The sequence below is a fragment of the Kryptolebias marmoratus genome, linkage group LG10 (assembly GCF_001649575.2).
Source record: "Kryptolebias marmoratus isolate JLee-2015 linkage group LG10, ASM164957v2, whole genome shotgun sequence".
NCBI classification, from domain to species: domain Eukaryota; kingdom Metazoa; phylum Chordata; class Actinopteri; order Cyprinodontiformes; family Rivulidae; genus Kryptolebias; species Kryptolebias marmoratus.
Window position 1 is genome coordinate 12889896 of NC_051439.1, and position 13318 is coordinate 12903213.

The 13318-nt window shown below is 40.6% G+C and overlaps 2 protein-coding genes across 2 annotated transcripts; one reads left to right on the top strand and one right to left on the bottom strand.

Moving 5' to 3' along the window:
• Window positions 1-867: 867 nt before the first annotated feature.
• On the top strand, window positions 868-4913 carry dhrs7 (dehydrogenase/reductase (SDR family) member 7). Its single transcript, XM_017418100.3, has 7 exons — window positions 868-1093; window positions 2579-2731; window positions 2919-3025; window positions 3168-3407; window positions 3547-3669; window positions 3754-3969; window positions 4598-4913. Exons 1-7 carry the CDS (start codon window positions 964-966, stop codon window positions 4637-4639), a joined length of 1011 nt encoding a protein of 336 aa, XP_017273589.1. The 5' UTR covers window positions 868-963; the 3' UTR covers window positions 4640-4913.
• On the bottom strand, window positions 4912-13163 carry pcnx4 (pecanex 4). The gene is made up of 11 exons (XM_017418084.3): window positions 12995-13163; window positions 11233-12010; window positions 10966-11139; window positions 10077-10615; window positions 9843-9943; window positions 9519-9641; window positions 9065-9425; window positions 7534-7637; window positions 6341-7434; window positions 6057-6243; window positions 4912-5896 (listed from the first exon to the last, which is right to left on the bottom strand). The coding sequence occupies exons 2-11, from the start codon at window positions 11928-11930 to the stop codon at window positions 5645-5647; spliced, it is 3633 nt and encodes a 1210-aa protein (XP_017273573.1). The 5' UTR covers window positions 11931-12010; window positions 12995-13163; the 3' UTR covers window positions 4912-5644.
• Window positions 13164-13318: the final 155 nt, after the last annotated feature.

Consider the following 13318-nt stretch of genomic DNA (forward strand, 5'->3'; position numbering starts at 1 on the left):
TAAATATTTGCAATTACATTATTGCTATCAATGAATACTGAAGTCTGTAATTGGTTTGTAGCAAGACACAGAGTAAACACTGATTATTCCTAATGACATTACTATTACTGTTTATTATTATTAATGATAAAAATATTTTAAATATTATTAAATATTTTCAGACAAGTATTGTACTTAAATACCAAACATTGCTGTCACAGTCCTTGTCAAACGTTATATAAAATCCTTTAAAAACCCACTATACTTTAAAAGATAATGAAGTGTTTTTTCATCTATTTTTACTGATTTGATGTAGTGTGAAAACTAAAGAGCTTTTAAAATACGTGATAGAAATGTGTAAATCAAAGTACTTGAGGTGCTTTTTGTTTACCATAAGAAAATAAGAAAACGGTCCTATGCAATTTATTGAGAATATGCATTTAATTCTACAAAAAGGCCTTACAGTTCAAAAGACTTGGCTCACATATCAAACACAAGAGGCATAATGTAATATTTATTATTGTTGTTGCTACTTCTGTTTTTGTTATTAATAATGATAATAATTAACACCAGATGTACAAAAAGCATTGTTCTAAATGTTATAAACAACAAAGGTTACGTTTTCACTAAGGGGTCTTTCCATAACTACTCACAAATAGATAGATAGATAGATAGATAGATAGATAGATAGATAGATAGATAGATAGATAGATAGATAGATAGATAGATAGATAGATAGATAGATAGATAGATAGATAGATAGATAGATAGATAGATAGATAGATAGATAGATAGATAGATAGATAGATAGATAGATTAGATTTTTTTTTTGTTTCTGAGCTTTTGTTTTGAACGTCTGAAAGAGGAAGTGACGTCCTTAGCCTTTAGCTTTAGCATTTCTGGTGTATGTTGTCATCTGTAGCTGGCTTCTCTCGCATTGCTGCAGCTCCAGTGACGCAGTTAAAACTAATTTATTCCTAACAAATGGACTGGTGCATAACGTATGCCCTGTGGTATGTCATACCATTTTATTTCCTCGTTCACTTCGTGTGTTTTATTTTTGCAGATGCAGATTTTACTCTGCTGCGGGCGAGTCTGATGGGACACAAACCAGGTGAGTTAAAATGTCCGAAATGCGCATTTGTGAAACCAAAAAGGTGCAGGAATAAAACAAAGCTAACCCTCATTTTTTGCATTTAAACATTTGCTGTGACATTGTAAAATTAAAGTAAATTTATGATGTGTTGTGCAAGAAATTTGTGAAAAAAGGACACTATCAAAGACAACACAGCTGTTTTTAGACTGAAATAACAGTTTGGTGTAGTAGTGACACATCTATTAAAGATCTATTAGTGTTTAGGATTATGTAAAATGAGATTTTAGTGGATAGCAGCAGAATAACAATATAGTTTTATACCACGTTAATGTTTAAGCATTAGTTAACTATTGTTTCATATTTTAATAAACAACTTTTAGTAACCAAGTATGTTGACTAACAGTGGAACATTATGTCTCAGTGTGATATTTTTCCAAGAAATGATTTGCTTGTCTGCAAAGAAGAGTGGAAAAAAAAAAAACCCCAAAAGAACATTAACATAACATTAACATTTGCATTGCAACCCCAGGTACACACACACACACACACACACACACACACAAAGTTGGGACACTATGTAAAATGTAAATTAAAACAGAATGCAATCTTTGTCAAATCCTATATACACCCATTTTTTCTTCTCAATGAAGCACAGTAAACTTATCAAATAAGGTCATTTTGTATTTGATGACATGAACACATCTCTTAAGGTTGGAACAGGACCATGTTTACATCGTGATGCATCTCGTCTTCTTTTAACAACATTCTGTAAACATCAGGAACGGAGGAGAGCAGCTGCTGGAGGTTTTGGAGGGTAATGTCCCATTCTTGTTTGATGTAGGGTTCTAGCCGTTCAAGGTTTTCTTTGACAGATATTTAGTTTCATGTTGCACCAAATGTTTTCTATCAATGAGAGGTCTGGACTGCCAGCACCCAGCCCAGACTCTTCTACTACAAAGCTATTGTGCTGTAATGCGCTATGCAGTCTAACATTGTCTTGCTGAAATATGCAAGGCCTTTCCTGAAAAAAATGTCACCTGGATGATTCGTCTGATCACAGAACAGTTTTCCACTATGCCTCAGTCCATTTGAAATGAATCACAAAGTCCTCCTCCAGACGTTTTTTATCCATACCAAATACTTTTACAGCATTTTGTTGCCCGAGTCTAAACGTTTTTGAGATGTGTTGCTGCCATCAAAATCATAATTACCTTATTAAAAGAAAAAAAAGACAATTTCTTAGTTTAAACATTTGATATGTTTACTATGTTCCATTGTAAATAAAATATGGGTTGACAAGATTTGCAAATGATTGCATTCTCTTTTATTTACATTTTACACAACGTCACTACTTTTTTAGAATTCTGGCTGTAAGTACATTTGCCGCAGTCACAAAGTATTTATTTATATGCCGGCCAGCAGATAATTTGGCGAGTCACTACAGGACAATCGCAGATGAATGTCATAACATTAATGATGCATTTTCTGATTTGTGCTCACCAGAAACCAAGCTAAAAGGCCTGGTGGTGTGGGTCACTGGAGCCTCCAGTGGAATTGGAGAAGAGCTCGCCTATCAGCTGGCGAAGTGTGGCTCACGTCTCATCCTGTCTGCTCGCCGGGAGGAGGAACTGCAGAGAGTGAAACAACATTGTTTAGGTAAGAAAATTTTAGTTTTCTTAAAGCACTCTATGGCTTCATCAAATTAAATCTTACTTAAACTTTGCAAACGTTTAATCTTAAGTCCTTCAGTCAGTACACTGCAGCGGAATAACAGTAATAATACGATTATTCATAATCATCTGTGTTCAGGCAAATTTATTTTGTCGATCTTTTGTTCTTGAAGACAATTCCAACCTCAAGGACGAGGATGTTCTTGTTCTTCCACTTGACTTGTTGGAGAGGACTTCGCATGAGGAGAAAACAAACACTGCGATTCAGTACTTTGGGCATGTAAGGCTATGCAATTTGTTTAATTTAAAAGACAAAACCCATTATTTTTTTATTACTTAGTTCTTAAGTATTTGCCATTTGTAGAGATAATGAAATGAAGCAATTGTTTTAAAATCCTGACATTTTTTTCGCTCATCATCAGATTGATGTCCTGATCAATAATGGCGGTCGAAGTCAGCGCTCTCTGTTCTTGGAGACCAGTGTGGAGGTGTGCGAGGCACTGATGGAGCTCAACTTCCTCGGGACGGTCTCTCTGACCAAACAGGTGCTGCCGCACATGACACAGAGAGGCAGAGGGAGTATTGTGACTGTCAGCAGCGTAGTCGGCCTCGTTGGGGCACCCCTGTCAACAGGATACGCTGCAAGCAAGCATGCTCTTCAGGTGAAGGAATTACTATGACTCATTTTATTTATTTGTTATATTTACTTAGTATCAGCTTATAGAAGCAAGCAGATATGGTTTATTTGATTTCCTGCTCAGTAGTTATATGCTGTATAACTAAAAACTGCGTTGTCCACAGGGTTTCTTCAATTCCCTTCGAACCGAGCTGACAGACTTCCCAAAAATACTTATAAGCACAGTGTGTCCGGGGCCGGTTCAGTCTCAGATTGTCAACAATGCCTTCACAGAGGAGCTGAACAGGGTAATGCATTCTAATTGTTTTTGATTTCCTCAAAATGTGTCCCTTTGGCTATTTCTGTTCTCAGTAGCTGTATTTTCGTTAAAGCCCTTGGCCACAGTTGGCAGCCAGGAACACAAGATGCCGACGAGTCGCTGTGTGCACTTAATGCTGGTGGGAGTCGCCAACGGTGTCAAGGAAATGTGGATTGCTCAGCAGCCCTTCCTCCTGTTTTACTACGCCTGGCAGTATGCGCCCACGTTTGCCTGGGTCATCACAGACTGGATAGGCAGGAAACGAGTACAAAACTTTAAATTCGGTGTGGTAAGTGCGTGATCTTTGTGTGCGAAGATTGCAAGACAAATTATCCGTTTGTGTCAGGACACAAGCAGAGAGAGAAACGTTTTTTTTCTGTACAAATATCTTTAATAATGTGAAGACATTTTAGGGCTGTCTCGGCCTTGTAGTAAAGTGGAAATTGGGGTATTTTTATTGTGTGAATGGGCAGAAAAACACTTGAATAAAGGAGAACATAGCAGAACTGCCTCCTAATAGCTGAAGGGTCTCAGCTGTGGTAAGAGAACGACATTGAGCTTTTTTCGGTGCTGAATGGGTGGCCAGAGTCTGATGGCCTCTGCCGCATGGCGACAGCTGCGTGCCACGTAGGAAGGTCATGTTCCTACTGGTCAAACACTGTGGCGTCACGTTTTAGAAGAATCTGAGGCACGAAGAAAAATAAAAAAGAAAGTAAAACCCTATCAAATCAAGCAGTATTCCTCAACAACGAAGTCTCTGTAGTTAAAGTGATGTCAGGGTCAAACATGTGGCGACCAAACAATGTTTAAAGATTTTAAAATCTCTCATTTAGTTTTTGTCCTTGAATAAAAATGATTTTGATTTCGTTTACCATAGTGCTAAATCAGAGCTGACATCTTGTCTTTTTCTGTTGCAGGATGCAGACTCTGCATACTTCACTAAACCAAAGACCTCCTGAAAGACTCATCCTCAAGAAAAAAAGCACTTTGTGTGCATTCCCAATTTTGAATGTTTTCCACTTTCTGGACAGAAACATTTCAGAGTGAATGAGAACTCTTTTGCAACCTCTGTGCTCCATTTCCATCTCAAATGTGAATAATTTCTTTTTTAATCCAAATTTTTAACTTCTGACGCACAACTTTTAAACGCATGCAAGGTCTGCAGACCACATGTAAGAAAAATGATGCACTTCTACTGACCTTTTGCATAATAAAATTTAGTTTTGATCAGTTTTTTTTTTTTTGCCGACCTGTAGTCTGTCTAAATGAAAATGGAAAAATCTTTTTTGGCAACATATTTTATTACAAGTATGTACAGTTACACATATAAAAATGAACATTATGTACAAGGAACTGGACACATTCGTTGAACTCTTAACTGTAAACAACTGATTTGTAAACAAAACAATAGCACTAAACATCGTACACGGAGCAAGACTCAAGGCACATCCTTGATATCTTTAACAAAACATTCAAACATTTTGTCCCTTTTTTGTGAACATGAAAATTAAATTTTGAAAAGCATGAAACCTAAAAATAAATGTAATAAAAATGGGTATTTGCCAGGTTTTAATAGAAATATATTTTTTTAGCTTTGAAGTTGATCTTTTAATGTATCACAAAACTTTACTGAAACTCATTCTTGGGATTCAGAAATCAGATGTTTAATTTTTGTGATGCTGTGTTCGAGGAAGCGGACCATAAGAACAGTTAAAATGGGTCAAATTCTGAAATGTGCTGAAAATGGTTTCTGCTCCTTCCTCTGCAGTGCATGAAATGAAGCACCAAGAAGTCTAATTAACGAGAAAAACAATCTGGGTTTCCATAGAGACAACACTCTTCACCACTTCTGAGTCAAAAATTCAGAAAGTTAAACTTCAAACATTTAAGGTTTTTCTTTCCTGGCTATTACCAAATGTAAATAAACTTCTTCCCTCTCTTAACTGTGTAAAAAGGGCCACAGGTCAGAGGCAGGGGAAGTGAAGGGGGGCAGATGAGTAAATGGGGTATCCTAGAGGGGGATCAGCTGCCTGAACAGTCAAATTCCGAAGCATGAAGGGGTGAGCCTGGATGCTGTACCGCTCCTCGTCGTCATTAGTAGCATACAAGAGTTCCCAGGAAAGGTTTGCCCACTGGCCTCGAACTCCCTCTCCATTCAGACGGCCCACCTGGATTAGCTGCTCCTGCAGGGACAGCACTCGCCCCGTGTAGGTACCCTGTAGACAAAAAACAACGTGCCAACATTTCACTGAGAACTAAACCTAAAACTACAAATTGAACATCATCCATTTAAGACCAGCGAACAAATCAGAGCAGATTGCAGGTAAGGTGTAAACGTTACAAACTTACAAAATGAAGAGTGATATGTTCAATTACCATAGTGAGGTCATGTCCCAGAGAGAACAGGAAGGGCTTCTCCTGAAGGACACTGTCATGCCAGCCTTTTTCTGTCACCAAGCCGATGTACCAGTCCCTTTCATATTCCTCTAAAGTGCTGAACAACTCCTCAGGGGACTCCATTGGCCCGAGGCTTGCCTGATCAAACAGTAGCTTGAAACTAAACCTGAAGGCAAATTAAAACTTGTTATGGATGCTGTGGCACAGTAAAGGTTTACTGATCAAAATAATCAAAGCCTAGAGATCCTGAACAGCAATTTTACCTGAATGCCTGAAGTGTGAGCTGGTAAAGTTCTTTACTCGAGGACAGCCAGTCGAGTCCTTCGGTCCATGGTACATCTCCACAGTAGAGTCTGTAGATGTAACTAGGACTCGTGAAGGCAGACTCTGCCCCCACAGAGATGAGACATGAAAGTGCAACCTTAACGTGTAGTTCTTTCAAGACCTCATCCTCCTTTAGGGCTTTGGTCATGTCCTCTGAGGTCTCCCCCTGCACAGCCTGCCCAAAGCGCCCTAAAGTAAATCGAAACCAGTCCTCTGGAAATAAAGGCCTAAGCGAGAGCAAGCGAGATGGGAGTAATGGCGCTGTCCTCCACCCTGGCGGTAAGTTGAATATCTCAGATTGGGGACAGCTGAAGTTCAGATGAGGGCTCTCTCTGAGAACCTCCGGGTTTCGGCCTTTATCTACAGCTGGCATGCCAATGCTGAGTCCCAGAGGCTGCAGTGGCTGCAGGGCTGAGAGAGCCATGTTTTCAAAAAGACTGTCCATTTCCACTGAGCCTGGTAGAGAAGCCCCTATCTGTAGGGTTGAGTGTCCAGGTTGGGCCTCTGCTGTGACCAGTGCCACAGTCCGTCTGGCTGGTTGTGGTCCAAATAAGTCATCCTCATCTGACCAATCTCCAAAAGAAGTCAAACTGGAGCTGTCCTGTCTGATCCTGTAAGATGACACATTGGATTCGACCATGATGGCCTCGGAAGGCTGGTTGCAAGTTGTCTGAGCAAACTGTGAAGACTGGGACTTGATGACTCCACTCACTGATCCCTCTTCGCTGCGCCATAAAAAGCCTTTACGCCTCTGCACACAATAGCGCAGGAGCAACCAGATCAGAGCTTTCATGAAGTCGTCTTGAAGTTTCCTCAGGTTTTCATGAGAGTCGATGATGCCAGAGAGTACGTTCCGGGCGTCAGAGTAGACGCGTACCGCAATTGCAGCGCAAGGGGTGAGGGCGTTTCCCCAGTGCAGGTTGAAGCCCTGCGTGAAGCCAAGCCGCTCGGGTTGTTCAAAAGCAGCCTCAAAGACTTCATCCACCCTCCGCGCCTCTACTGTGTGGCAAGATGTCTCCTGCAGCTCCAGACCCTGTAACAAACCACAACACCTTACAGAATATCATTTCGATAGGAAATGGCTGAAACGAGACAGGAAATACAAGACAAAAAGGACTGAATGATTTGGCACCTTAATGTTGACAGTACAGTAGCCATATCCTCTCTCCAGAATCATGATCCAAACCATACGGTCCTGAAAACGTCCAAGGAAATGAGAGCCTGGGGCTAAAGAACCTGCAAAAACAGAGAATATCAGAAGTTATCAGTGCATCTCTTCCATAGGAAGATGTGATATATAAATTAAGGTCAACAAAAAGAGAAAACACGTACGCAATGCAACAAAGACTCTTGTTTACTCCTCTGCAGATGACAACATGGATACAGTATGAACTAGTATTAAGGTTACTACTTATTTTTCTGGGTCACTGCACAAAGATCTAAACATTAAAACTCTTTTTCCTCATCTTGCCTTTAGTCTCAAAGACTTCATTTCTTTTAACACAAGGTAGCCATTTCATTTCTGGAGACAGAAAGCAGACTTTTATTTCAGATCAGATCCGCGGCGGTTGGCAAGGTGAAGGAGGTTTTCGTTTTACTGTGACTAGTGCTCGCGTGGCTCAAGGATAAAGCTCCGTCCCATAATGACATCTCAGAATAGTTCCAGCCGCTACCTCATGATGTAAAGTGACAGATTGGGCAGATTACTTTCCTGCTCACTGCTCCGTGGCCTCCAGTGTGAGTAAAGCAAAAGAATGCTCCAAACTGCCATCATTTGACTGCGAGCATCGACCTAACAAGCAACTATACTAAATAAAACATGATAGCTACAGCTTCCGAAGCTTACACTATACAACAAGACTGACGGATTATATCACCTCAGCATTTTAATCCAATTTTGACTCACCGATTCATAAATATAGGGTTTCTCCTTGAACAATTGTTTTCCTTTTTTATCCCTTTCTGATTGAGCTCAAAACAAAATCCTAGCAGCAGAGCAGTTTACCCTTGGAGTATTATGCAGTTAATGTTGTGGAAACATTTGGATGTAATGAATACAGATCTGAGCTTTTTTTTTGGGTCACTTCACAGGAAGCTCAACTCGATGATGTAAGCTTGCATTACTGCCAGTACTCCAAAAAGGCTGCTCACAGCGTTTTCTTTTTTACTATTTAACCACATGAGGTGAGGCTTCAGCGCTCTTTGATCTGCACACAGTCCTCACTTGACCCACAGGAAAGTTAGGTCAATGCAATTACAGGAGAAGTCAAAACACACTGTTGCAAAAAAAAAACATTTTCGAAATTACATTACGAGCTCTGTTGAGAACGATTACGTGCACTTATCCGGCTGATATTTGTGCTACAGTGAAAGGTAAAAAAATCACAGGAAAATGAAGAGAAATACCTCACAGTCTTTAAACAAAGTTAAATAATTAAGCCACTCAGGTATCAGGTTTAATTTTGTAATAATTCAGTTTCTCTTAATTTAAACTGTGTAAAATATGAAAATTAAATTTCATATAGTTGGAAACACAATTGGCTCTTTTATTTGGATTCCAAAAAATAGAAAAATTCTTTGGCAGCAGCTCCGTGACTTTTAGATAAAAAAAAAAAAAAAAAAAAGGTAGAAACAGTAATAGATTCCACATGTGACCCACTAACCAAGTGATCCTCTTGCAAAGGCTGTCCTCAACACAGAGGCCAGACTTCCACTCATTTGCTGGTAGAAAATCGAGTCTGGACAGGGACAGGCAGTGCCCACAGGACCCGGCCAGCTACGCTGAGGCCTGGGAAATCCCACGAGAAAGATGGGCAAAGTGAAGAGGGGCAGCAAAGGGGCAGAGAGCAGGGCAGAGAGGGTCACCACCGCCAACACCAGTGGCCACAGGGATGCGTTCAGGGCCAGGAGAGTTCCAGCTGACTGACGACGCTGTTTCTTCTCTGTCCAAGACGTCACCAACACAGTGAGGGTAAACTTTAGTTTGGCCAGGAACTGGCTCAACCTGTCAGTCAGAAGGCCCACCTGGATCCGAAACAAAGGGGGTTAAAACTGATCAACGGATGATGGCTAATTTAGAGATGCGTTAATAGTTGCAAATAGTTACAGTGAGCTCACCAGGAGAAGCTGAACCCCAGTTCCCAAGTGGTCCCATCCTGGTAGCAAATTGTTTCCACCTGCAAGCCGCACTAAGATCAGTACTACCATCTGCAACAGGGCATCCTCTGAGCTCTGCCACACCTGCAAGAAAAAAAAAAAAACACTCCTGAAATATTCATGTCTTTGTTAATAAATAAAAAGTGAGTTGTTTCCTGGCATACTTCTATTTTATATTAAAAGAAAACTGAGAATCTACCACAAGTCTAAACAAATCAATAATATGAGATTTTTTGAATGCTGTGTTCACATAGGTATTAGAAGAGTGACTGAAAGTGAGTATACCACTCTAAAGGCTCGTGTGAATCCCACACTGACGGAGACTCTGTGTAGCGACTGCAGAGATGTGTCCATAGACAGAAAAGCAATCATTGCAAAAGGAGACACTGTGAAATAAATCAAACAGCAGGCACTGGTCAGTCACATTCACATACACAAGTTCACATATAGCTGCTTTTACACCTGAAAGATTTAAAAGCATCAAAACTTTAAAAAAAATACTCATTATCACAGGTTTACCAAGATAAAGAAGGACTCTTCTGATTGCAGCAGCTATGTACAGCCCTCTGTTCTTTTGCTTAAAAGTTTGACCATTAGATATGCCTTTAGGGTAAAGGGGATTAAGAAACATTCCTCCAAACACATAGGCTCCCTGGATCTCTCGTAGAGCGCAGCAGAGGAAAAAGAGTATGATGAGGAGGTAGCTGACAGGACCTTGGGGTCCTGTGGTCAAGTTCTGGGACTGAGCTGAACCAAAGAAGTGATGCAATAGTCCTGCCTCCGCCATTGCCACCAGCAGTAGGCTTAAATACACCAGAAGCTCCCTGCAGCCCAAGTTCCAGCCAAAGGAAGTAGGGAGAAAAGGTGGCAACCCTCCACTGTGCAATCCATGGTTCCTGAAGGCTGCTCTGGGACCTTTGCAGAGTGTGCCAATCTGGCTGAGGTCCAGGCTCAGCAGAAATCCAGTCGAGACGGAGAAGAGAACCACACCCAGTGTTGATGGAATGAAGTAATTACAGACAGCTACACTGGTGGATACACCAAACATCAAGAGCAGCCTGGTGGACAAAATACACACAAAGATTTAAGACTAGTGAAAAACAAGTTACTGTCAGACATGAGACTAATAAGATGAGTTATTCTACACAAAATGACAAAGATTACAACTTGTGTCAGGAGCTCAAACTTTTGTAAAAAATAAAATACAATTCAGAGGCTTTACATTTTAATAAGAAATTATTAGAAAAAGCAAGAGCTTGTGTTAAATTGAAAAAAAGTATCTTAAAAAGACTACGTTAAATAAAAACATTACAAACCATCACAACATGTGTAATGTTAACATTTTTACAGCAAAAACAATAGTACAAACAAGTAATGGATTGTTATTATTACATAGTTTGTAACATACCTGATGTTGCTTGACATGGGGGAGCCTCCTAAGCCAAACACAAGAACCTGCTCCATGCCCCAGAGGAGCAGGGCATCCAGGGGTGGCAGTACACCCAGCGCCCACAGCAGAGGGAGGAAAAGGAAGAGCACATGAAGAACCTGGCTGGCAAGCTCAGGTGCAATGCTTGAAAACCTACACACCAGCAAAATATTTACACTATTATTATTATTATTACAGCAGATGGCAAGTTTTTGTTAAATTAAACCCTACTTTGTTGATGCTCACCGATCAACTATGTCCACAGCGATGAAAATAGAAATGTAGAGGGGACGGGTAAGTGGGGTGATCTCATAAGTGTCTTGTGCCTGGAAAGTGGCCGTCTCTGTAGCCGTATTTACAATAAGGGAATACTCAGCTATACACAGAGTCACCCAACTGAGGACAAAGACTACAAGGGATACACCAATGCTGCCATAGAGACCAGTCAGTCTGCCCAGGAACACATACCAAGTCCCGAAGCCACAGAGAACTCCGGCTAAAACTGTATGCAGCACCACATTAAGGCCGAACCGCTTCCCTGGAGCGATGAATCGAAGTGTCTCTGGGCTAACACAGTTTGTAAATTCCACTTCCTCTTCGTCAACCAGGATATTGGGTGCGCCAAGTCTCTCCACCGCGCCACTCCTGCGAGCAGCATACAGTGCCAGGGCCTGGACACCTGCCGCAGCCGCAAACATAAGCATCCCAGAAAGCACAGCGGCATGTAGCTCCTGAAGCAGCTGCAGCTGGCAGAGCAGAGTGCCAATGCCCCCGAAAAGCCATGGAGTCAAAAACAAGACGGCTTGGTTGACATACACATACGGCGGGGCACAGTAGCCTAACTTGAAGCGGGGACCTCCCAACACTGTCTGAGGAAAGCGCTTCCAGAAGAATTCTTGTTTGTACTCATTAAGAAGGGGCACATCTGGCCCCATTCTGACCATTCCAGAAAGGGTGGCAGGTCATCTCCACGCAGCAGAAAAAGAAGGGTTTCCATTCATCATCACAGGCGGAGAGGAGGGTTCTGCAAAGGAGGATAAAAAATGAATTAGGAATAACAGAAGAAATCCTTCAACACTGGCAAGCTGAATGATCCTAAGGGCCTAGCTTTGTTATCAAATTCTGTCAAAGAAGTGCTTTATTTAGAGCTCAAACTCAATAATAGGTAAATAATAGGCCAGGTAAAATAGTAGATACTAAAAAAAAGCAAACCTAGAGTTTTAGAAGGTAAACAACTTAAGATAGATAAACAAACTGCTTCAATAAAGGCCTAGCAAAGCATCTTAAATAAAACCAATCTTTGATCAACTTATTAAATCACAGATTTCCAGCAGTTCACTGCTCAATAAACTCTTTGAATTGAACAAATTATTCAAAGTCATACAATTTAGACAACCTGAAAGTGCTTGAACTCAAAATTTACCCTTCACTTTACGACCATCTGCTAGCTATGCAACTTAAACGGGCATTAATAAAAATAGTAAAATAATAGCATGAGTTAAAATACTTTTTTATCTTACCTGTATATACATTTATACACATTATTTTCACTGGCCATGTCTATAAACAAGGTGGATAAGTAGTAGTAGGTCTGTTGTCACGCTGAACAAACCAATCCGTAAAACAGCACGTTTAATGGGACAAGCATTGTTCAGTCTGACTAAAACCTTTGTAATTATACAATTTATAAGACAATAATTATGTTTTAATGTGTACCACAGGACGTAGAAATGCTGTTGCCAGGAGAACACAACACAGCAACAGAGCTTGCTTGTTGATGCGCTAATGAGACCCCATGCTAACTCTTACATTGGCTGGGAAAAATAAAACAAAACTCACCTTATATATGAATAAACCGAGTAATTTCCTGAACGTATTTCTAGTGGTGTGGGTTGTATTCATCTCTGTTACTATTAGCTAACACACGAGCCCTGAAAAGCAGCTCCATTAGCTTCTTAGACTAGCAGGTAAATAACAGAAGGTTGGCAACCAAGTTGGATGAGCTTACCGTGAACAGCTGGGTGGCTTAAAGCAGGTCAGATATATGCTGTGTTTGACGACAGATTTTAGGTTTTTTTGTGTTTTTTTTTTACATAAAAAAGGGCCTGGAATGTTCAGGATGAACATTAGCTGCTTGGCTAACCGTTAGAAGGCTAGGAGACGTTGGGATGATACACACGGAAAGGTTGTCACCAATCAGAGAGGAGCAGACAAGCAGCGAGTGTTCTGATTGGCTTAAGCCCTACTAGTCCCGCCCTTTACGTCATAGAGCCCTGCCGGTCAAACAAAAATAAACAGCACAGATCCCAGTTTGTCATAAATGTTGCTTTAA

Bases quoted from the DNA above. Each gene is read 5' to 3' on its own strand.
- dhrs7 (XM_017418100.3), top strand. From the start codon at position 964: ATGGACTGGTGCATAACGTATGCCCTGTGGTATGTCATACCATTTTAT. The intron at 1,094-2,578 runs GTGAGTTAAAAT...TGTGCTCACCAG, and splicing joins TCTGATGGGACACAAACCAG to AAACCAAGCTAAAAGGCCTG. The intron at 3,970-4,597 runs GTAAGTGCGTGA...TTTCTGTTGCAG, and splicing joins AAAACTTTAAATTCGGTGTG to GATGCAGACTCTGCATACTT.
- pcnx4 (XM_017418084.3), bottom strand. From the start codon at position 11,930: ATGGTCAGAATGGGGCCAGATGTGCCCCTTCTTAATGAGTACAAACAA. The intron at 9,944-10,076 runs GTAAACCTGTGA...TTTATTTCACAG, and splicing joins AAGAGTCCTTCTTTATCTTG to TGTCTCCTTTTGCAATGATT. The intron at 7,435-7,533 runs GTGCCAAATCAT...GGTTTGTTACAG, and splicing joins ACTGTACTGTCAACATTAAG to GGTCTGGAGCTGCAGGAGAC.